At 41.3% G+C, this 25,033-nt stretch overlaps 1 protein-coding gene across 1 annotated transcript; it reads left to right on the plus strand.

Annotated features, from left to right (window-relative positions):
* Positions 1–3,970: 3,970 nt before the first annotated feature.
* On the plus strand, positions 3,971–25,033 carry VGLL3 (vestigial like family member 3; the record flags this gene model as incomplete). The annotated part of the gene is made up of 4 exons (XM_080349451.1): positions 3,971–4,075; positions 13,326–13,581; positions 19,019–19,519; positions 24,990–25,033. The coding sequence occupies 4 exons, from the start codon at positions 3,971–3,973 to the stop codon at positions 25,031–25,033; spliced, it is 906 nt and encodes a 301-aa protein (XP_080205577.1).

Here is a 25,033-nt window from a genome sequence, read left to right on the forward strand (position 1 = left end):
AAAATGCTTTTTCATCAAAACTGACTGGTTTTGTTTGTTCTTTTTTTTTTTTTTTTTTTTTTTTTTTTTTGTCTGTCTTATCAGAGGATTCCCAGACAGTTGCAAACAAACATTATTACATTATTTTTACCCTTCTTTTTCCTTCATATGTAAGGCTTAGATAATGCCTAGTGTTTATTTCCTTAGGATGCAGTGTGTCTCTTCAGACTTGGTTCTTCTTGTTTAGGAAAAACTAACGTGTTACATTTTTGGCTGTTGAGCGGAGCATAACAACAAAGCCAAGGGGCTTTGCCTGTAAATACTAGGCACAGCTAGCTAGGGTGTGGTTTCCAATGATTTAAATACTTATAGAATGCCAGCAGAGGGTGAAACAAGGGGGAGAGAGGAGAATAAAGGAAAAGACTTGTTTGTTTTCATCTCTGTGGAACTGCTAACTGTACAGAGTTGTCTCTTCAAAGAAATATTTGGGAAAATTGCATAGTGTGGAGGAGGGAGGGGGGGACCCTGACTTCTTGTTATTGCTCAGAAGGCTGTACCAAGTCACGTTCAGCTGTCGTTCTTACCTGGTGCTCTGTGAGGATTTTCTGGTCTTTATTTCCTCTGGTTGCCTTTAGCATCACTGAAGTTCAGCTAGTCCAAGAATCAACATAGTCTGATCGATTTAAGAAGCTAGAATAGACAGCAGAGATGAATGAACTTTAAATAAAGTACAACCAGTTGATTCTTTTCCTCATTAGAGAGACTGTGTCAGAAAGCTGGGATGTTTCTCTTCTGTAAAGATCTGGAACCAGTCATACCTTAGCCTGTTCTTCTCCTTTTGTTTGTGTGATGCATCTGTATTAGCAAGCTGTGCTTTTCATTCCAGAGTGATGAAAGGGGACAATAATAAATTACAATACCTTTTAAGAAATCTCCAAGTCTTATCAGATCTCATATTTCATCCCAATGTTCTTCCATGCCATTCTTTTACTATTAATATTACTCTAATTGCCACTGAGAATTTACAGTTTGCTGCCCTTCTAGTGCTTGAAACTACTGCTGTAAAATAGTGTGGAGGCAGAAAGCGGAGATCGTCTCTCCTCTTTTTTGTAAATTCCTATTTCTTGTGAAATCTCCAAATTCATAACTTCCTGTGCTTCTGAAGAGAAGCCCTCGATATACTTCATGGTATTGTTACACTGCTAAAAATGGAAATTTGATGCTGCTTCTTGTGGAGTAGAAGCGAAAGAGCTGAGAAAGGTGGTGTTTTTATCCCAACTGTCTCATGATATTTGAATGCTAGGAGTAGAAAGCAATATAATATCTGAAAATGCAGCCACTTACCACTTTTAAATAAATTCCAGATTATGGGCCAAACTCACTGTTGACATAAGCAGATGCAAATCTAATGAAGTCACTGCAGTTACTTCTACTTATGCCAGAGGTGAATTTGTCCCTATTTTTGGAACATGTTAGTTCTGTGCTACAGTGTTGGCACACTGTATCATGTCAAAATCCTTTTCAGCAATGGCTGAGTACGACTGGCCGACTGACATGATGCATCATGTCAGACATATGCCTGATAATGGTTCCGTTCTGCTTTTTGACATGATGTATCATGCCACTGTATTGTGCCTGAAGGCATTCAATAGGATTTGCAGCAGGATCTGATAGTAAGGAATGTGTGCTAATTGAGTATCCAAGTACTTTGACATCCTGTGGAAAACAGTGATATCTATGTTAGCACATCTATAAACTTCTCGCAAGTGCTGCATGTACTTGGGTGTAAAATGATCACTAATGTACTCCCACCTCAATGTATTGCACTGGCATAGTAATTTCCTATTTTGATCTGGTTCTGCTTTAAGGACTCGCAGTGGATTTTCTCCCCAAAACCATCAATTGGTATTGAAAGAACTGGTTCCTGATTGTGATTTTATATCTTGTTTTGTTACTGTTATTTAGCATAGGAGGGACTGGTCTTTGTTGTTGTTGTTGTTTGTTTTGGTTTGGGTTTTCTTTTTATAAACTATTGTTGGGTCTTATTGCCATTGCATCTGAAAGCATTTTACCTCAGAATGGTGCTAAACAACATCTTCCCTAAAACAGGAAACGTTTCACAATCCTCTGCAGCAAGCAGCACAGCTTCCCTGAGAGGATCTGTGAGGGTGGATAGCAGCCAGTTGTCCAAATGTGAGGAGGCCGGGTGCCAGGAGTCGGAGCGGCCGGAGGAATGCCTGAAGGCAGCCTGGCCGTACACGCATGGTGAAAACCTCCAGGTCAGGATCAGGCACAGGTCCAGGAACAGAGAATTTCCGAAGGTGGTACCTGTTATTGCTGATCGACAGCTCCTGCAAACATTGCTGTCGGGATAATGTTCTGCCTTAGGCTTATTGTTGCAGTAGGAAACAAGGCGAAAGAGATTTCTAAAATTAATAGGGCCCAGATTGACCAGAGATGTGTAGATAGCAATCAGAATGTGGACTTTCTTTTTCCCTGAAGAAATCATTCAGAAGCCTGTATATTTGGTATAGCAAAGTGTATGGTGTATGTGTATTGTACCAGTGCAAAATCTTCCAAGTGTCTGCAAAGATTAATACTTAAGATATAATCCGTTTAGTTACATATATAAAATGCAACAGGAACAAATTACCACAGTGACATTAAAAAAGTATATAGCTACTTTTAAATCTGTACACCCGAAACTAAAAAAAAAACACAAAACAAAACCTGCCTGCAGGAAATTGGATCTTTTTTCAAAGTATTGCCATTGAAGGTTTCAGAGAAATTCTTTCTATAAACAGGGAATCCTACTGGGGGCAGACAGAGCTATTTTAACCTTGTGTATTCATCTAACTGTTCTGGCCAAGGAGATATGTGTGTCTGTGTGTGTTTGTGTGTGTATATATATACAGAGAGAAGGAAGAGTATAAATTTAGAACTTTTGATTGAAGGCTTACATTTTTGGCCACTATTAAATGTAGGTAAACTTCAAAACAATTTTTTTTGTTGTTTTTTAAAACTTTAAACTTGATACAATTCATCTTAGGCCAAAATGAGAAGAAAACAAGAGCAAACAAGTGCAGTCATTCCCAGGCTCATAAACTGGAATAATGCTGACAAGCCATCTGCATAGTCTTTTCCATGTGAGGAATGGCATTGAAAGCCTTCAAGTGCGGGACTGCAGTAGGGCAGCTTGCAGGCAAAAATGTGCATACAGAGGTAGACCGTTAATATATTTGAGTAAGACTGGAGCCATTACAACCATATCCTGGTTTTCTGCGTATTTTTGAACTAGACCAGTACACTTCATTGATTTTTATTTTTTTTTTTTGCCTCCAGACATTGCGGACCAAATGTAGGGAGAGAGGACAAACTTTGCAAGCTATTTAAAAATGTATCCAATCTCCCACCTCCCATGGGACAAGTGGGTTCCTTCTATCTCCCAGATGAACTTCCAGGATGAACCGCTCAGGAGGTCAAGTGTGGCTGGTGCGAGTGACACTTGACTAGGGAGAGTCCCCGCTGCTTAAGCTTGGCCGAGCTTCTCATAGACTGAAACCCGGCACCGAGGCGCTTCCCTCTCCCGTCCAGAAGAGACAGGAGATTCGAACCAAGAGCGAATAAATAAATATTACTGAGGGCTAAACCTGCCTCAAAGCAAAGGGCAGCTGCGGGACCCTCCGCGGGACGGACGGGGGGGAGTCGCAGGTGCTGCGCGTCCGCGGAACCTCTGCGAGGGGGGCGGGCGGGGCGCGGTCTCCGCCCCCGCGGCCGCGCTGCTGCTGCTGCTGCTGTCGCCGCCGGGGCGCCCCGCGCTGCTGCCGCCGCGCTATAAGTGCGGGAGCGGGGCGCGGCGGCCGCCGAAGATGCGCTGGCAGCCGGGGCTGCGCGGCGCCCCGCCGCGGCCGCCCTGCGCGGAGGAGGAGGAAGAGAAGAAGAAGGAAGAAGAAGAAGCGGGAGGCGGCGGTGGCGCGGGGCGGCCGCGGCCATGAGCTGCTCGGACGTGGCCATGCAGCAGCCCGCCCCGGCGGCGTGCGGGGCGCCCCGCTATCTGGCCGGCGCCGCGGCCGCACCCGCGGCGGGCTGTCCGCAGGTGAGCAGCGGGGAGGGAAGGGTTGCCCGGACTAGCGCGCAAGTCGTGGCGGTGGGGCGGACTGGGAGGTGGGAGGACTTTTTCGGGTGTCCCCCCCTTAGCGGACTGCATGGCGCATCGCTGGCTGGCCGGGGCGGAGACCTCCACCCCGGCCAGGCAGCGATGCGCCGTGCAGCCCCCGGCCTGATTTGGAGATGCGGGAAGCTGATGAGGGTGCCCCAGAGCAGCGGAGACTGGTAAGACCATTTTTTTTATTTAAAAAAATATTTTTTCCCAAATTCTTATATTTAGAGGGTAGGTGTTGACTTGCTATGCCGGAGCGGGAAAAGGGGAGAAAGTTATTCCTTGCCTTCTACCCCCGCCTCCTCTCTGCCGTCGCTCCTTACTCGACGAGCCTCACGGCTCGTCCGCTTTGCCGGCGCAGAGCTGCGCCTTTGCTGTCCGCTGCTGCCGAGCGGTCCACGGGCGCGCACACGGGCGTAACCTCCGCCCGCCGGCGGGAGGGGACCCGCACTGCTCCCCGTGGACGGAACGCACTGCACCACTCACCCCGGCTCTCTTGGACGACTTGCTCGGGCAAGTTTCCAGCTGAATAGGGTGATCAGATGTATTGAAAAAAAAAAAAAAAGTCAGGAAATTCTTATCAGGCTGACAGCATTTTTAGACTATGCAGTGCGTGGGTGAAGTGGGACTAATATTGACTTGGCCCTAATGTAGTCATCTGAGAATACATTTTTTGGTTGTTGCTGCATTCCATAAGGTTTTATCATTATTATCCATGAAGATTGTTTTCTCCGTACATGGGAAGTGACCCCTAATATCAACTTGCCTGGGAGACACGAATATGGGCTAAACCATTAAAATTCCTATTGCGTGTTATTGGTTTTTTTTCCTTCATCGTTGGGACAGAGAGCCCATTCGCAGAAGTGATACCTCAGTGAACTTTTCCAGGTTGCTCACATTGTTCACTGTAAACATGGGCTCTGGAAAACTTGTGAGTTTTGTCTGTCATAGTGTACCTTCGTTATTATTTCTTCTCTAATTTAGGTCACAGCTTGCAGAACCTTCCATCTATACAGTAATTTTACTTACAAACTCTCTATCTAAAGAGCTGGAGCTCCAGTTGTTAGCCTGCATAATTTGGGGGAAAAATAAATAAAGAATCTCAAACAGATTGACTCTTTGACTAAGAGACCTGGAAGTAGAAAACTGCAATTGAAACTTTGGTGGATGTTTTGGCATTTAACTCTGTAGGTGATTGGCTGTATATCTTTTCAGGATCTGGAATGTAGAACGCATAGTACATGAAAATATATTAAATGATCATTAGCAGCTGTTTCACACTCAAGTACAATTATTTTTAAACAGAATCATGAAGTTTCTCTATCAGCTGTAAGCAGCACCATATATGAAATATCCTGGAGGCACCTTAATGAACACCAAAGATTCTTGAAATTTCATTTTAAATAAACTGAGTTCTTGTGGGTTATGCTATTCATGCTATTTAATGATGGTGGAGGTAGATATGCAAAGCAAGAAACATAGATAGTTTTGTTGAGCCAATACAATTCAAGAGTTGTGGACAGCACAATATATCCTATTACCACCAAAAAACATTCTAAACCTTGCTATCAAGCATATTATTGACAATTGGTTTTAGTTAATCCTGCTTGCACCAATTATTCCTGAAATATTTGGATCTGAAGGGTCTTCACAAACTCATAAAATGTCAGACTGGAAAACCAAGCTGTTGTCGCTGAACTAAGAATGTTGCACTAATTCTATCAGCTGTGCACTTTAGAGGATTTCATATATTCTCTCTGAATATAATACGCTTAAAAAAAAAAAAAAACAACAAACACATAGAATGAACTCCTCATGCATCTGTAGTTGTGGTGGAAAGATTGACTATTTGGGTAATGTATGACATTTTGCAAGTCTATTTTTCTTCAGAATTGTCCTGTCAGGGACATTTAATCAAACGATAAAGAGCATAAGAAAGGATGAGGAATCTCTTGCCAGGTTTTTGTTTCTTCTTACACATGTGTTCAACATGTAAAACACTTCTGTGGTCTTTGTGAGGATGATGGCCGTTTTAAAGAATGTTCTTCTTTGCTGGAATTAAAACTGTGGTTTAAAAATAACAGTGAGGGAAGATGAACTAGTGGGATATCTTAAAAATAAAGCTGTGCATTGAAGCTGATAAAGTGGATCTCACCCTTAAAATATCTGAGGACTCCATTGAAGCATTTTTCAGTGTCGTTGTACTACTCTGTTGGTTTTCGGTAGACAGTAAAATGTTTTGTTTTCTGAAAGAGAAAACTCTTCCATGCTGTGCTCCTGTTGGCTTTCCTTTCTTTCTCAGTGCAAGGAGACATAGGTGTGTTATTCTAACTAAAGTTTGTGCATCTTCATAGGTATTAAATCTGTCACAAGCTTGTAACTGGTTATACCAATTTTCAGTATCAGTTTTGTATCCTTTTAAGAGCAAAGCAAGCTCCTTAGCTGTGGAGCTGCTGTTGCAGATGTATAGGTTCAAGTTCTGGGCTATAGTGTCTCTCCAGAAAGGTAACTTCATTGTGTTTCTATAGGTTGCATGCTGCATATGCTGGTCAGGAGAAGTGTCTCCAGCAAGCAGCCGGTATTGTGTCACTGTTCTGCAGTGAGAGTTGAATGGCCATTTCTCTCTCTCTTTATTATTATTATTATTATTTTTCTTTAAATGACTGATATTGGATTGTTTTTAAATGATGGACTGATGTGCGCCTGAGTTGTGCAGAAGTGACATTTTTTTTTAGGGGATGGTCTATAGTGCCTTTTCAAAGTTACTTCACTTTAAATTTATTTCTGTATTTCTGTGTTTTTAGTTTTCACTCCCTTGAAATCAGTGCAGAACTGATTTTTTCCTTGAGCAGAAATGCAGAATTTCTGGAAGCTTAGCTTTCACCAATCTGTAGCCAAGAAAGGACTAGCTGGCAAATGAATTTAGAAGGGATGTTTATTTTTTTTTAAGCACTCAGTGGACTGAAACTTGAATTCCTACTGAATGTTAATGGGAGTGGAGGCTTAGCACCTTAGGTCTTTGAGATTGTTGAAGTCTAGGGTGTTTTCTGGAGAGAAGTAAGTGGAATACGAATATATACATGCTCAAACTATGCCAGGAGCTGATGAAAATGGGGTGTGGCCCTAATTCTATAGATAAATTGGGGTTTCCACATTCCTTTGCCAAAAGGCAGGGCAAGCATCTGCTGGTGTAACAACACAGATGTGTTCCTCTGTGTGGCAAGAAGCTGTGCCTGCATGAGGGTCAACCCTGCAGAATGGTGAACTCTTCATCGTACGCTTTCCGGAGGGGCTGTGCAGCTGTAGTCGTGAGTTTTGGCTTTTCTATGGGTTGGGTGAGGAATGGGTGTAACAGAGCTACTCATTCGAAGAGACTCTGGAAACACATAATCAGTGAAGAATCCTGTTGTATTCTTGGCTCATGAGAAATGCTGTGATGGCTCACCATGCTCTGTCAATCTAGGTATAGCAAGCTGCAGAGCTGAGCCTAAGGTAGGATTTACCCTGGCTCGCTAACAGCTGAGTTTTAGACCTTTGAAATGGGAAGTTGCAGTAAATGGTAGTTTTGGAATTTCTCCATGGTATGTAGATGTAGAGAGCTAAGCCAACACCATCCTTGCTAAATCAAGTCTTGCATAAAGAGTTGTGATATGCTCAAGTCAGACTTACTGCTGGCAGTGCTGCAGACAGACTTTTTCCAGAAAAGGGCTTGTCTCCATTAGCAAATTAGGTCACTAACTCAACTCTTCCTTCCAAACTAACAGCATTGCAGACAAGGACGAGTTACATTTAATGTTCTGTCAGCTGACTGTAGCTAAAACCTAATTGATATACTGTAACTTAGTTTTTCAGTAGATTTCTTTGTATCATACATTCTCAGCTTTGAGGGTGGGCTTACATTACTACTGATGTGTGTGTGTGGCAGTCTGCAGTATCTAACGCAGCAGAAGGTAGCCTCACATTCAGTTTTTCTAGTTAGGATATTTTCTCAAAGCTTGTTCTGAAGCCTGGTGATCACTCTGCTACTGACTTGACTGAAAACTGAATCAGACCTATATAACTCACTTTTACAGGCTACTCTCAGAATTACAGGACTTAAAACCTGAGTTAAGACTTACCCTCTGTGTGAGTTTTTGTTATGTTGTTTTGTTTAATCCCATGAGACACTTCTGATTATAAATAAATAAATAAATCGCCTGCTTTATTTTGTTGTCCTGATTAGGACCAAATTCTGTTTGACCTTCCTATAACGACATAAAAATATGACTTTAGACTTTAACGATACATCTCTGTTTAGATGTACAGCAAAAAATGTATAAAGTCATTTTTTCACCATTCCATTCTTTAGCAGAGCACAGCGGGAGCTCCAGACTCTACTGCTGCAAATTCAGTGGCTCACCTGAAAGCGTGTGGCTATGCTGTTGGCTTGCTCCTTGTGAGGGCAGAAGTTAGCATTTCATGTTTTCATGGCATGCAGTAAATACTGCTTTCAGGCCCAGCATTCCATGCCGTGATTGCTCGAAATTGTCTTCTTCCTTGAATACTTTCTGTGTTATCAATAGGAGCCTGCTTGGCAGACAGCTCCACAAATGGAGGACTGTCCGTGATTTGCCTGGAGTTTGTTGCTGAAATTCCTTCTCAGAAGCTTATGTCAAATGACAGCCTTTTTCTCAGGACAGGGTCATATAGTGTTTCTTCAGTGTTGTTATTCTTTATTTTTGGTGCCTGTTCTTTCCCTCATAATGGAAAATCTGTAACAGGTGGCCCCAGGCACACCAGACTTTCCTGCTTGGGAGCATAAAGGGCCATATGCTGTATGATGGCATGTATGGAGACAATAAGTTGTAGCAATATACAACTAGCTTATATGTAAAATAAGAGCTGGGCTGAATTTTTGATTCAAACCTGACTAAAGGAAAACTTTCTCTGTTCTCAGATGCACTTGGTTCATTTTTTGTTTTGGTGCCTAGTAGCTGGTTTCAGCTGGAAGGGAATATTTTTCAATTTGTTAGGAGGAATGTTCTGACATTTTTACCAGACCCCCCAGGTGAGATCTGGGACCCTTGCAGTCAATTGGACTTTTGCCATTGGCTTTAATGTGATCAAAATTTCACTGCAGGAGAACCATTTTGCTTGGTTCTGGGTAGAGTATGTCAGAAAATAACAGGACTCTTCAAGACAAGGGTTTTGTGTGAGATTTTAGACCACGTGCTTTCTTGATCTAAAAGTGGTCAGTTTTACTCCAGAAGACAGGATGATGCTTATTCAGTATAAATGTTCTCTTTACTATTGCTGTATACGTGGTGATTTGCTGTTGACCTTTAGTTTCCTTTTGTTAGATTACTTGAATAGTTGAAATTATACTTAAAAGACACTGTGATTATATGAAATAACAAAAAAAAAAAAGAAAAAAAAAAGAAAAAAAAAAAGAAAAAAAAAAGAAAAAAAAGCTTTAAGCTGAATTCAGCCTATGCTGTATGGCATTATTTACCCAGAAGTTGTACCTTCATCGTTCAGCCATGAACTTGAGTCTATTATGTAAGCCAGCATCAGGTACTATAGACACTGAATTTCCGTATTTCCTAGTATGGTAAATTGACTTTTAGTTCTGTATTCTGGGTCTTGGCCAAGATGAGATTTTGTGTGTTTGTTTTGTTTTGTTTTTCAAAGGTTGCTTAATCTCAGCCTCTAGTTGGTAAGGAAGAGAGGTGGAATTCATGAATATATGAAAGTATTAGAGATCTGAACTTAGGCAAGAAATATGTTGCATTTGCTCAGAAAATACTCTTTGTAAAGATATTACAGATTCTGTTGGCAGCTTAAATATATGTGAGAACTGTTTTCATGAAAAAGTACAAGTGAAACTGGACAAGTCTAGATTAGTTATCAGAAACCTAACCTGTTTTTTGGTTTGTATCATCCTGCACTGGCCTCCCCAAACTGCCATGATGATGGGACAAATTCATCTGGCAGTTGATGATCTTGCATAATTTTCTACTCACACAACTGCAGTTAGAAATGTTATAAGAAGTTTACTGTTAAGGTCCGAACAAGTAACGCAGAATTTGTGTACAAGAAGGACATTTAAGGGGGTTAGGGAAAGAAAAAACTTTAATAAAGGATATATACAATGGAAGGGGTGTATATATACTTCATAAAAGGAAAACTTGAATCGCTTTATCTCACCGTAGTCTCTTATTTAAAGAGTGTTGTAATTACAGGCTGTTAATTTCTTCCTGGAGTTCAATTTCAGTAGATCAGTATCTGATCATAGGCTCGAAACAGTTTTGAAAAATCTTTTTTGAACTCTCATCCTTCACAAAAAACTCACCACGAAACACTTTTCACTGTAAATAACTTCAGTCTGTATACAAAGCCTTGTACTTGTCTATCAGTACTAGTATCTTTTTCGATGTAAAAACAAACAAACAAACAAATAAACCACAAACAGATTTGCTGTTTTCAAAAACAGCAAGTGGTCAGAATATCTTGTAATGACTGCCCATGGACTAGAGGGGAGGGAAGAGAGTTGAAATGGAAAATGAATTAGATTCTTAAGCTGTGGAAGGGGAAACATTCCTGCACAGAGAAGCGACTCTGGAGATAAGTTTTAATTTCCTGAGCTCCAGTCTCTATATAGGAACATTGAAAGACTTCCTTCCTGATAACCAAGTCAAGCCAGGGGCTATATTAAATTATGTGTTTCTCTATATAATTGCATTCTTGTAAATGTATTTGCATACCTAGAGTATAAATACAAATGATGCACCTATAATGATGGAAGTCGACTTTTAAACTGTGTTGCATGTATTCAAGGTCTGGCATATACACTCTGTCTGAGATGTTGTAATACATCGATAACTGTTTAAACTTCCATAAAGGATCTCTTTTTTACTTTGTCTCTATACAAAAGCCAAAACCCAACCAAAAACAAAAATGAAAGAAGCACTCTCCCCAACCACTTGTCTTGCATTTTTAAGAGGATCTGAGTTATGGCACGCCTTTAAGAATGGTCAAGTCACTGGCATAGATCTGTTACAGATTTCTAATACATAGACCTCCTGTACATGCAATATTGTTATAACCGTTTCTGTCTTACTAAGGTCTCATCGCTCCATGATTACTCACACAAAGCCATAAAGCTTACTGTGAGTGATATCTTAGTAAGTCTTTCAGAAACAAATATTAAGAGATATTCTTTATTTGTTTGCACAAGGAACAAAGGATTAACAAAAAGGTACAAATTCTGCATTTAGAAAAATTTGTTGCAGAGCCTCAGATTGTGTTTTCTTTTTGCATTTATTAATAGTTTCTAGTAAAACTGTTTTGATTTGCTCTTTCCATCTTCTTTTTTTTTTTTTTTTTTTTTTTTTTTTCCCCAGGGGGATAAACCTGTATGTAAGTAATAATGTGCTAACCAGAGCCATGGTATAACTTGCTTTGTGAAGCACAGAATTACTTGAATTCCAGACCATTGTCTAGATATCCCAAACTGTAAAATAAAATTGCTTACATCCCTCATTGCAGTTTACATAACAGCATTGGAATTAAAAGTATTACTGAGCTGGTTTATGTTTATCTGTTAACCTTCTGTAATGACAGATGCATCACTTAATTGCTATGAGAATTTAACATTGTAGGTTTTAATTTCTTGTTCTTACAGTTAATTTTTAATAACCATTCATAACCAAGAATTAGCCTCAGAGTATCTATTTTGTATTACAATGTGAGAATTTGTATTGACTTGACTTAGACTATTTTGAAAAGTATCAATTGTAAATATATTGACTGTATACAAGGCTGGAAAATGACTTTTGATTACTTCTAAATCAGACCAGTGTATTTATTGTATAAATGGAACTTTACAGACTGTGTAGTTTCTTACCTTTTCCTATAGAACAACTTTGGGAAAAGGGAAGAAAGCTGTAAACTTGAAAGAGATTCTGGTGGTGCTAAGGTGTTGCCAAGCAAACCATAAAAGTCAAACTGTAATGCTAGAGAAGAGCTATGAAATACTTCTACATGTGTGCTGTAGTTGTTTTTGGGTTCCTGAAGCTGCATGTGTGTAAAGTCAGCTGTGGAAATGGCTAGCTAGCTAAAAGCTATGATTCCTGTAGCTTGACTGTTGGGGGAGATTTTTTTTTTGCCTGTGAAAACAGTTGTAAAGTGGAACATCTGAAAAATATGTTCCATGCAAAATGGATCTTCACACACATTTATTTTGACATTTAGGTTTGGTTTGAGAGAGAGAGAAGATTCTGAAATAGGCATTCACAGATGGCATGTGTGGGGTTTTATTTTTTTATATGCTTCTGTGTTTTTGGTTTAGGGTAGATTTTTTTGCATGTGTTTGCAGACTTGTCAATCCCCCTTTTCCCCCAGATGACATGTTTAGATTTTCTATGACTTGAATTTTTGTCCTTTTTTTTCCAGAAGAAGATACTTAAAAAATAAAAAGAAAAAAGGAATAGGCACAAAAACCTCCCACCCCAAAACAAGAAAAAACCACTTCCAACCAACAAAACACAAAACTTCCCTCAAGCCCCACCCCCATCCAAACCCTATGCATCACCCTAAGGTATAGCTTCCTATGATACACATCTTCTTGGCAGTGAGTGACAGTGTATGTGCTTTGTGGACTCTGATAACACGGTGGAAAATCTTCTAGGAAGCACCAAATTCTCCCATCTTTACATCTTCAACAAGGAGTAGATGAGAGGAGTCCAGGGCCATGTGCTTTCAACTAGGACAGTGTGGCTGGCAAAACCTGGTGCATTTTCAGCTAGATGGGTGAAATACAGACGCTGTGTATCTGGCCACCTCTCTGCAGAGCTGGATCGACCTCTGTAGCCTTTACTGGTGGGAATATCCTTTCCAGGTGGGAGTCAGGATTGCGTTGTTGGAATCTGTTTTTTAAGGTACTGAGTGAAAGCTGTTGCTGATAAATTGTGGTTGTGAAATGTGCCTGAGAAGCAGGTCCATCTGTGTGCGAATAATAAAAACTCTAAGTGGCGCTGGTAATCTCTTCTTTGTGCAATGTCGGTGCAAAATATTCCTGTATTCCAACCGTAATTATGGAATGGATATTCAATGTATTCAGTTATTTTTCTTTAAGAAAACCAGATGTTGAGCTTGCACTGAATGCCATCAGTGATACGTTTCTTGTTTGTTTTGTTTTTAATCCCAGAAGAAGTTAGCTGTATACAACAAGATGCAGGAGTCTCTGGAAGTGACCCTTCCCAGCAAGCAAGAGGAGGATGAGAAAGACCAGCCTGCCGAGATGGAGTACCTTAACTCTCGCTGCGTCCTTTTCACTTACTTCCAGGGAGACATTGGTTCAGTAGTGGATGAACACTTCTCAAGAGCTTTGAGCCAAGTCAGTAGCTTCAGTCCAGAAACTGCCCTTACGAAGAGCAAGGCAGGGCTAAATCCTCTGTGGAGAGGTAAGAGGAGCATTCGGTGGTGTGGCCGGGTCTCTGTCATGGTAATACATACTGCATTGCAGCTGAAATTTTGCTCCTCTGTGGAGGTGGAAAAATCCCCACAGATTTGAAAGAACCAAGGTGCTTCTCAGGGTTGAGTGATCTGAAGTGTTAAAGTGGGAAAGAGGTGTCAAAGGCGTGAAAGAAGCAGACATGTTCCCCTCTTGCCATAGCCCACAGCTCCACCAGGGCCTGGAAGGAATGCAGCAGAGCTCACATGGCTTCATAGACGTCTGCTGCAAGGTTAGAGGCTTATTTTTAAGCTCCAAGTGTGAAACTTGGCCTGTGAGGCAAAAGCCAAAGCTGTTTGGGATGCTGGCCTTAGACGTGAGGAGACCCATGCAGCCTTCTCGGGTGAATTTGCCAGGTGATTACAATTTGTCTGTGGCTGCTTTCCAGGTAGGGAGGAGTCAGCACGGGCTGGAACAAGCTCGGGTGCAAGCCCTGGTCCATGTGGCTGCAGCCGTGTGGTGTGGTGCATTGCAGTCTGCCCACAGACAGGGCTCACAGGCCATCGCTATTGACTTCCTGTGCATAACTGGGGATGATGTTCCTTGGCTTTCGAGCAGGATGTAGAAACATGGTAGGGACTGTGAGGCATTTGCATACTGCACTTATGCATATGTACCGTTATGCATATAAGCATGATCAACGTAACAAAGAGCATATATTGCCAGATAAACTAGGTAGGCTTTACAGAGAAGATTTCAAAATTGGTGACTGGAGAAAGCATGCTGGTAAGACACTTTTTCCACTTTGTTGGATGTGGCAGTCTGAGTAGTTTTTCAGATCCACAGCTGCATTATTTCTGATCATGTCCTTATGTGGACTGGCAAAGGGACATGAACTGAGTGAGTAATGGCCTTGCGTTGGGTTGAGTGAGAGTGGTACTGTCAGGATCCTTGTAGGAGTGGTGGAGTTCATAATCAGCAATCTTGAGGTGAGAGTGTGTTGATGAAAGTCATAGATAATAAAGAGAGACAGGATTTTTTGAAACCACTGTGACTAGAAAAATAGCACAGAAGGACTTGCTTTCCAGAAAGATGATGACAAATCCGAGGAAGTTTAAGCAAAGGTCAGCAGAAGTGGCTAGGGAGCTAGAGGAATTTATGGCTTGAGCTGGGACCATTAATGTTAATGGGAAATTTTCCGTCGACTCAACTGAGAGCAGGATTGAACCTATTCTTACTAAAAAGGAGACTGAAGCATTTGTACATGGCCCAGACAGGCTATAAATGTTTTAGAGATGGGATCAAGGCAGTCCCCAGAGACCTCAGGCCTACAGCAAGTCCTCTTCACAAGCTTGGAGACATACTATGGGTGGGGTTGTGTGTCTTCTCTTTGGCCTCAGACATACCCTGCTGCTATTCCCTGGCTCCCCCTGAGATTGCACAACCCCTCCCCACAAAGCTCTGAAGGGGGAGGGTGGCCTGGCATAAGAGTTCTTCAGCCTCCTGACCCGGTGTGACCTGTGCCATCGGCGGGGAATGGAGGTCTTCGTGTCCTGAAAGTCTTCCAGGAATAAAGTAAGAGGATATGCCCTCTGCTGTTGCTGCACCTGCTGAAGCGGTATGAAAATCCCCAGGGAGGCTGCTGGGCAGGGCTGCTTGCTTCTCTACTGTGGACACAGAGAAAGCTGAGGGTATCTGTTTCTCCAAAAAAGAGACGCTGACAAGAGCTTTGCAGGCCCAAGTGAGTTTTCTGGAACATGCTGGCTTGAAAAAAGTGGGGAAGGATTGATGCTGACACCTTGGTCTTCTGGTTCATGTACAGTTGTCAAAGATGTTCAGTTGCAGCAAATGGATGTGAATTTGTATCCCATTACTTAAAGAAGTTTAAATATCATTAGCTTGAAGATCTTTTATAAATAACCTTCATGGGTAATCAGAATTTTTGTCAATAAATTACTCACAGATAATTGGGGAAAAAAAAAAAAAAAGCTTTTACAATAGCTGTTTTGGAAGGTACAGATTTAAATGGAAAGTGTGTGGGCACAAACTGACTACTTGGGACTACTTGGCTCACTGCATTATTTCTCCTTTGGCTGAAAAGAGGGATTAATAACATTTTCTGCCTTCCTTTTTTTTTTTTTTTTTAAAGTCTTATGGAAGTGGGGTTTTTTTAGTGTCCTGATGGAAGAGCAAACTGTAATTTCATCATGAAGGTGATACTGTGAGTTTTTTATTTTGAGGAAGGGTTTTGCTTATGTATAAAAAATAGAACCTGCTGTCCTGAAAAGAGCAAGTTTTCATCTTTTGTATGTTGAAAATACTGATCAGTTTAGGCTAAAATTAACTTCAAAATCTTTTATAAACTGTAGTTTCCTACAACAAACTCCAGTAGCACAGACTTTAAATGTTCAGTTGTAGGCATAGCTACCTGAAGCCTTTTTCAGAGGTAATAAAACTAATGATACCTTGAAACTAATGTTACCATAATGGAATTTGTATCAACAGATTTTTCCCAGCTGAAAGTGTTAGGTTTTTTCTTTCTTGGATTTTTTTTTTCCTCCTGCATAACTAAGAAGTTATGTTGTATTACAGAAAATTCCATATATTGTCTTCTTTATAGCATGTGTGCTTTGTCATGTTTTCAGCGCATGTTGGCCAGCCACCATGAACTTTAGCATTAGTCACCACTTTGTGGTATCTGAGATGTTGCCATGTCCCTGCCTCCTTGTACTTAGAATAGGAAACTGTGGTAACTAGTATCTTTCTTGGCAGACAATTTTTGTTAAGTGCCTCCTCCAACCTTCTGAAAGCTCATGGAAGCTACTGAGATTTCCACCCCACCACCCCCACGCCCCCAGGACAGTGCTGAGATGGCTATTTCTCCATTGCCATGTCCCATAGAGGCAAGGTATCAGACATGATGGTATCTGTAAAGATAATTGGTTGTGCTTGCCATTTTAAAGGTGAGAAGGAAAGGAGACTCTTCAAATACTGTGGAAATGTGTGGTAGCTGGGGTTTGTGGTTCAACACAGAGATGGTTCTTGTTGATGGGGTTGCTGCACACTTAATATTCAGTAGCATCCTCTGTGAGGCCTCAGGATGGATTAAGTTTTCTTGCATGACCTTATAACCTGGATGGACCCAGTATTTCCAGTGACATGACCTGACTTTGGCCAGTGGGGTTGGTCTCTGCTGTTACACTCAATGGTATCTTGGTGTAGCTGGTCCATGACAGTTTCTGACAGTGGTAATGGCTTTGTGCAATGTGCATCAGTTTGAAAAATGAAGATGACCAAACACGTTTTCTGTGGTCTAGAACTTCTGCGTGATTGGTAAAGCCAAGCTGGTATGCAATCTGGGTTGAATTCATATTGGCATATCCAGTGGTTTAAAGTGCTCTCTCCTGTTGTTAAAGTTGTCCTTCAGATACTTTGTGGTTTTCTGTGCTTTTTTGAAGTGAGATGGTTTGGATTTAGGGCTTTTCTGTGCAGATAACAGCCAAATAGCTTCCAAAAACTCTTGATTACAGAGATTAAATTTCCAGAATACTGGCAAGGCATTGTCAGGCTGTGTTTCTCTGTTAAGCAGTGAGGAAAATGAGAGACTGGACATGAAGAAGCGTGTTTTTGCTTTTTTTGTCAGCCCTGATGCCAACACTTTTAACAATGTGCACTCTCTATCTTAGCCTAATCCCTTGTGAGAAGGAACAATTTACAAACAAGAAACAACACCAGTTTTGGAGGGGTGCTGAGGCTTCTGTTATATACTTGAAGCTCTCTCCAGTCTTCTACAATGAATTACAATAGGAATATGTACCTAAAAAAAGAAGCAACCTTTTGAAGAAAGTCATGTTGGAGTGTAGTTTGATAGATAAGCTTGCAGCCTCTGAAGCAGTTCGGTACTGTAAGAAGTTCTCTATGTTTGTCCAGAGTGGGTTTGCAAAGTTTATTTCCCATATCGGAAGTTAATCAGGCTCAATAAACTGCATAAATCAAAGCCAACTGATGTGTGGAAAAACTTTCTATGATTTTAATGGATTTTAAACCAGATACATGAGTATCCTAGTGATGCAGCCAGAAAACACTTTTACAGGTTTTGTTTCCAAAACATTCTTGTGTAAGCAAAGTTCAGAGGCAGGAGTGTCTGAAGAATCTGTTCATTCTCAATGGTGTCTTCACCCAAGTCTCATGCCAGTTGTTTGTTAAACAAAGCAAAACAAAAGGTCATTTAAAAAAATAATATAAATATTTTTGTAAATGCTATATGAAGAACAGAGGATTCCTTGCCTCGTCAAATATAAAATTTCCCTGGCTTTATTTCTCTGTAGGCTATTTTTATGAGTTATTCTTTCATCAGAGGTAAAGTCTTGTATTTTTGTTTCCATCTTTGACCAAAAAAAAGCCTATTTGAGCTGAGACATATTGCATGAAGCAGTACTTTCGAACATGAGCTGGCCAGAGGATTGTGAGAATGGAGATGCCAATACTTTCCTACACATCAAAAACACTAACCGCTCCTTTAAAAGAGGAATTTTTAGAATGTGATTTCATAATGTAGAGGTATTGAAATCCATTTAAATATAAGTTGAACCCTAGCTGTAAGAAACAGTGAGCCGTTTATTTCTGACAAAAACTTATTTCAGTTATACAGTTGATTCTGTTTCTCTGAACCTATTGTGTACAGGGCAACATGATCTCTTCTATAAGTCACTATCATAATGTGTGTTGGATACAATATTTATCCCATTAAAACATGCAATTAGTTTGAGAAGATCTGGTATTCTTCTTTTAGCCAAATGTCTCATATTCTGCAGTGTGACCTGGTTCTCTGTCCTCAGCAGCATTTACAGCCGCAACAGCTGCCTTTCTAAATGATGTGTTCTGGTTCAGTCAGGAGTTAACCTCTCCTCATAATTCCTGTGCCAAGATCCTGAGAGACTTGTGACTCTTCAGCTTGGAGAAGTCTTCTCAAGGGTTATCTTATGTGCAAATACCTAATGGGAGGGAATGAGATGAGGGAGCCAGACTCTCCCCAGCTATACTTGCTTGCAGGATGAGAGGCAATAGACATGAATTAAAAACAGGAAACTTCATCTGAACACAATACTATTTTTTCTTTTTTTTTTTAATTAATTTTGTTTATGTTGAGAGTGTTCAAACATTGGAACAGGTTGCCCAGAGGTGGTGTGGGGTTTGGATCTCAGTTAAAATCTCACTGGAGACCATACTGCACAGCCTTCTCTAGGTGACCCTACTTGAGCAAAACAGTTGGACCAGATAATCACAAGAGGATGCCCTCCTATTTCACCTGTCCTGTGATTCTGTAGTTGCTGGGGAAGCTTGAGTTCAGTGTTACAAATCTGAAAGAGCAGAAAATCATTGTGGGGTTTTGTCATTAAATTTGTTGTTCAGCTTTGGTCATACTTTGTTTCTCTCCTTTCTGCCAGAAAGCTCATCAATTTCAAGCCAAAGGAGCAGTTTTCCAACTTCATTTTGGACCAGCTCTTATCAGCCTCCCCCTCCACCATGCTTAAGCGGAGTACACCCTGATTTCCCTGTTACTGCACCAGGCACCTTCCCAACACCAGATCCCAGCAGCTGGCCAGGACACGGCCTTCATCAGACTGCCCAGCCTCCTCCCCCTGCCACATCTGAATCCTGGCATTATCCTTTAGCATCTCAGGTGAGCCCTTCGTATGCACACATGCATGATGTGTACATGCATCGTCATCACCCTCATCCACACATGCACCATCACCATCCCAGCTCACACCGTGACCCCCGATATGGGTCCCTGCTGATGCCTTCAGTTCGCGCAGCCAGGATTCCTGCTCCCCAGTGCGATGTGACAAAGACAGATCCCACTGCTGTCACCAGCGCTACCTCAGCATGGGCTGGAGCCTTTCATGGAACAGTGGACATTGTGCCAAGTTTTGGGTTTGACACAGGTAAGATGGTTCAATTGTGTCTGTGACTTGTTTTAGCAGGAAGAATTTGAGCAAAGTAGTGGACTCCCTGCAGCTGAAGCAAGGCTTGTTCTCAGAGCCTTCTCCAAATATGTTTCCAGGTGGGAATCCCTCCTGAAATTGCAACCAGGGCAGACGAGCTGTGAAACATCCAGCTCTCACTACCTTGTGCTTAGAGGCCTTTGTCTGCTTTGGTCCCATTCAAGCTGAATGAGTTGTGATATGATACACATTTTTTGCTTTAAATCTTGTGGGAAATGATTAATTAAACTTTCACGTGGAAGCCTCCAGCTTGTTCAGCTAGTTCATGTGTGCATTCACCAAAATATAGCTCCAATGAGGAATGACCTAATAACTTGTCAGTACGTTGGGACTGCATCTTGCTCATCTAATTTGGAACAGATCAGTATTTCCTTCCTGTGTAGTATCCAGGTGTCATGAAGAGTAGAGATGCTGGTTGAGCTGTGCTCACCATCAAACTAAACTTCTTTCTGTAGGTTCTAGGCAGAAGTCTGTAAAATAGATTCATTTCACAGCACAGTCTATAGCCATAGGACAGTTTCCTCTAATAAACCAGGTGCTTTTTTCTGTAAGAGTACAGTACCTTTGGATGGTGCTGCCTGCTCCTTGTGAAAATTGCTATGGAGGGGTACACTTGGATGCTAATTTTATCATATCAGGATTCTGTTTTGACAGTGCTTAACAGTGGCTTGCATGTTTTGTTGTTGTCTACTCCTCACGGGAGGCAGTGGAGAAGGCCTGAACTGTTAATTTCTGCCCCATGCCTGATATATAGGTTTTAGTCCATGAGTTCCTGTGGGGGAAAAGAAAGAGGAGAAATGTGTGACTGTTTTGCAGGAACAGAGGAACTCGACAAAGAAATGTCTCACTTGTTTGTGACTATTCAAAATGGCCATGCATCAAAACACCACAGCAAAACCTTATCAGGCAGAACCAGTTTGGCACATAAGGCCTTGGAAACAAGGGAGAAAGCAACAAAATGCAGCATGTAGTGGTAACCTGTGACATTATGATTACTTGCTCTTTTACCCTGTACAGTCGTCTCTCCTGTGCTCTCCAAGCAGAGGCTTGCTGGGAAGGGCAGGAAAGCTCTAAGCTGCCTTTCCAGCCTTGCCTACAGCTGGTAGATTTGAGACAAATGCTTTGGTGACAGGCATCCAAGTCCTAATCACAGTGAAAAGAGGGAGCTTAGTTGCCCCAGGGTTTTACGTGCATCTCAAATGGTGTCACCCCATGGAAGGCGAGTTGCTCTGCCAGGGAGAGGAGGGGGCTGCTGAAGCACCACTCTTAGTCACACCCAGCACTCACCAGCACAGGTGAAGTTTTTCTTGCTTCTTGTCCACTCCAGGGGAGGATTATACTGGATAAGTCTCTACATCATGCAGAATTTCATTATGTTTGACTCTGATATCAGAGAGCAATCTCAGCAGACAGGATAAAAACTGAAGAGCCTGAAGAATGTACTGGCTTTCTGTGGCATAGAAGTTCTTGCTCCTGAACAGGGTAAGGTCATAGAGGCAAGAAAATTTCTGTTCTGGAAGTCTTCACTCATATCTCCCTGCAGAATAAAAGACATCAACCTGTGGAGCTGTCAATATATCAGATTCCATGAGCTTCAGATGATTTATATCGTAAAGTTCATTGGTACATACCTAGGCATTTCTTTTCAGAGCCTTTCTTGTGCTACTGTCACATGCAATTATAGAAACATTTGCAAAATTCCTCACGCTGAATTATATGAAATGACAGTGTTGGGTTCAGGGCAGGCTGGATGAAATGTTACCCTCTTCCAGCTACATTGTTGCATCTCTGCCATACTAAGCCAAATATTCGATCTCATGAATGGATGATGCTGAATCACTTCAAAGAATAAGAGGGCTTTCCCCTTGCACGCACGGTATAGTTTGGGAATTTATGTTTCAGAACACACTGTGTGGGACATAAGTGTATCACTGTTCGTAGAGCTAACAAAGTACTAATCTGTCTTGCACATCTGTTTGAATTTACATGGTCCTGTTTTAGAGGATGAACAGGGATTTAGCTACCTGATTCCCATTAAATGTGGCTTAATCCTCACATTGTCTGCTGCAAATTAACCCTTTTAGAAGCTTCTTTATTGTTACAAGTGGGATTAAAAAAAATGCTAGTCTACATGAGAATATATTAAAAATTGTTATCTTTCTGGCTGCTGATACACAGTGTCTTTCCAAAGCTGAAGTGCCCAAGCTATAGTGCTCAATATAAAAGTATGATTTCTATCAAGCATTGACATACACCTATAGATATGAGCACAGCATGTTTGTGCTTTAGGCCTCAATTCCCTGCCCCACCGATGTCAAGCAAAGCAAGGTCAGCCTCTAATAGCATAGACTGCAGTTCATGGCATACGTACAGAGAGCATTGCTGCAGCTGCAATCCCATAGTGTCGAGGCTAAATCCTTGTGTTTACAGTAAGGGTGTGCAAGCTGAGTTGAACACTTAAAATCAGGGTGGGGTGGAGGGGGGGAGTTGCTCTGGTTACAGCCACCAGTGTTTCCCTCAGGGGCAGGGTGGGAGGCTGCCCTGCACACTGGGCATTTCAGGTGGTCCATCAGATCTGACTGTGCTGGAAGCTGCCAGGTCTGCTGGCAGCCCTGTGGGAGGACAGCAGAGCAACTTGCCCTGCTACTATGGAGCCTAGGAGGATATCCTGTCTTGCTGGTGGACAGATGTGCTGGAGGAGGTTTCCTGTAGCCCCAGCACACCAAAAGCAAAGTAGGATTTTGGCATATCTGAGAGCCGTAAGTCTATCTTAAAATTGAAGTGAACATCCTTTATTGTGCAAAGTTATATGTGATGTGTAACTTTACATTTAGGTCAATTAATCTAACATCTTCTAGTCCCGACTAACTATAGGGAATTGACTTTAGGAAATGACTGGAAGTCAGTGTGTCCTGTTGAATATGGAATTTGAGTGGCCCTGCCTTTTGTAGTTATCTCTATTCACACATACCCCATGAGTTTGTCACAAGTCATTAAGTTTGTGTAGATATTCCCACAAGAACATGCATTCTACTTGTGTGGCAATTATTTATATTGTTGGTATCCCAGAGATGGGGAGTTGTACTGCTCTGGCAATACTGCCTCATGCAATGCAAGGGAGGATGTCTTTACTAAGAGGAAAATGTTCTTTCAGCAGGCTGCAAGTGAAAGCTCTTGCTTAGTAGCAGAGCTGCACTTGGATGACATGTTAGGACTGCAGATAGCCTTGCCATGAAGGAGATGGGAACATAATGAGGGAAAGGCATGGAAAGGGTTTTACATTCAATTCTGTAACTAAGGCAACTTTGTTGTTGTTGTTTTGTTTGTTTGTTTTCCATGACTGTTTAGACTTAATAGCTATTACCTTAAACTGCCTTGTAATGGTTATTTGTGTTTGTTCTGAAGACAACCAACTAGGAAGGTGTCTGTTCAACTGGTTATTCCCCTTCTACCAGTTGCTACTATCAGGTGGACAGCCTTTTAAACATGGGTGTAATTTTTTTTTAAGCTCCTAGGAGCTGTATAAGCAGTTTCTCATCAGCTTTCATTGCCTTTAGTGGCCTTTAGTGCTCTACTGGTGAACTTAAATGTCTTCCTTCCACTCTGAAAGGTTTCTGCTGTCAGATTATTTTTTTTTTTTCTTGTAAACAGCAGGGGAAAAATAACAGAAAATTATCATTGCTAACTTTGAGGGAGCTGTGAAGGAAACTAACAGCATTTTATTATGACTCTGCCTGTGAATAGTGCTGCCAGGAAATCGAGAAACTCTGAAGCAACAAGGAGACATCCTTATTGCGTAAAGAGCCTCTAAACATGTTTTTATAGGTGTGCTTTAGTCAACAGACATCCCATTTTTTCCAATCTAAAGAAATACATGCAAATGCATGTGAGATGGAGCAGAAAGATAGTTAACCAGGTTTGGCATGCTATACCTGTGTATTCTGCTTTCCCTGTCTGTCACTGCTTGGACACACAAGTGTTCGGGTGCTGCTTGGGTATCCTTACACAGAGAAATATGCTATCATCTTTTATGTGACTGTTAATAGTTTTGTAACTCAACTCTGGAGTGTTGTTGATCATCATTAGAAATTTAACTGTGCTCCTAAAACAAGGAGATGGTGGTCAGATCTGAATCTATCATATCTCTTAGGCTTTCTGAAAACATATGGGTCTTCCTTTGTATCTCGCTATGTGATCAGACATGGAAATGAGAGATTTCCACAGGTCAATTGCCGATTTTCACAGGTTAATGAATAAACGAACATGGAGCTTCAACGGTTGCAAAATCATCAAGGTCTGGAGTTGCACATACTTCACATTAGTGGTGAAATTTGCCCTAAATTCTTAGCAGATCAGGTAGCTGTTGCATTGGTCTTGGTACACTATGTAGCAGGGCAATATGTAATATTAGAATGACACAGAGCAGAGCTTTTCTGTCTATATAGCAATGATGATTTATAGTGGGAAGTGCATCTTTATTTTACAAAATGTGATCCCATTCGCTCAAAATGTCAAGAGGTAGGTTTTAAATCAGTGAGTCCTAAACGCATTACTATGTCTCAAAATATGTGCCTGCACCTCTCTCCTTTCTACTTTCCCTATAAATCAGCAAGAATGTATCTTTCTTGGGAAGTTTCATGTGCACCTCCCCCTCTATTGTCTGGACCTTAGGTATATGCCCTGTTGGGTGTAAATCTAGCAAAAATTGAATCCCTCTGGAGCCGAGAAATCTCAGATTATAACACAGGTTCCAAGCCTATAATGCTGAAGCCACAACATCGCACCACATTTATTAGATAGTCCTCACTTTTTATAGAGGAAAATGTTAGAGTAACTCAGAACAAAGACAAGCTGAAAATCATTAATTTTTCCCATGTGCAAGCACTAGCCATTCTTGGCTAAAAATCTGACACACTGTAGGTGAAATTATTCGGGTTTTTTCATGCTGTGGGAACATTTTCCTTCTCTCCTTTGTAAGGTGAAATACCACAGAAACTGTGAGATCCTGAAGCGTCACAGGTGTTTTCTAAAAGAAAGAGAGTCTGTGGCTGGCCTCTATCAGGAAAAATTATTCTGTTGCTTACTGAATTATATATACAGACCTTGCTGGAGGTCATACCACACTATGCCATACTCCAAATTAGGCCAAAACAAGGAGGCACACAAAGGATTTTATCAGCATTACTGAACCACTTGAGCCAGTCTAAAACTTAAGTGTGGTTTGAGCTTATCCTACACTAATAAAATTGGGAGCAATAGCAATGTCACTAACAAGTCCACTAGGCTGGTAAGGTGTGGGTGTTTTTGTTTTGTTTTGTCTTGTTTAGCCTTACTTAACTTGCTTGTGTAGGGGGTGGAAAAAGCTGTATCAAATTTTATTATATTTTTTTTTTCCTTTTCTGAAATGTAGGTCTACAGCATCAGGACAAGAGCAAGGAAGCTTCTTGGTTCTGA

The sequence above is a fragment of the Nesoenas mayeri genome (assembly GCF_963082525.1).
Source record: "Nesoenas mayeri genome assembly, chromosome: 1".
Taxonomy (NCBI): Eukaryota; Metazoa; Chordata; class Aves; order Columbiformes; family Columbidae; genus Nesoenas; species Nesoenas mayeri.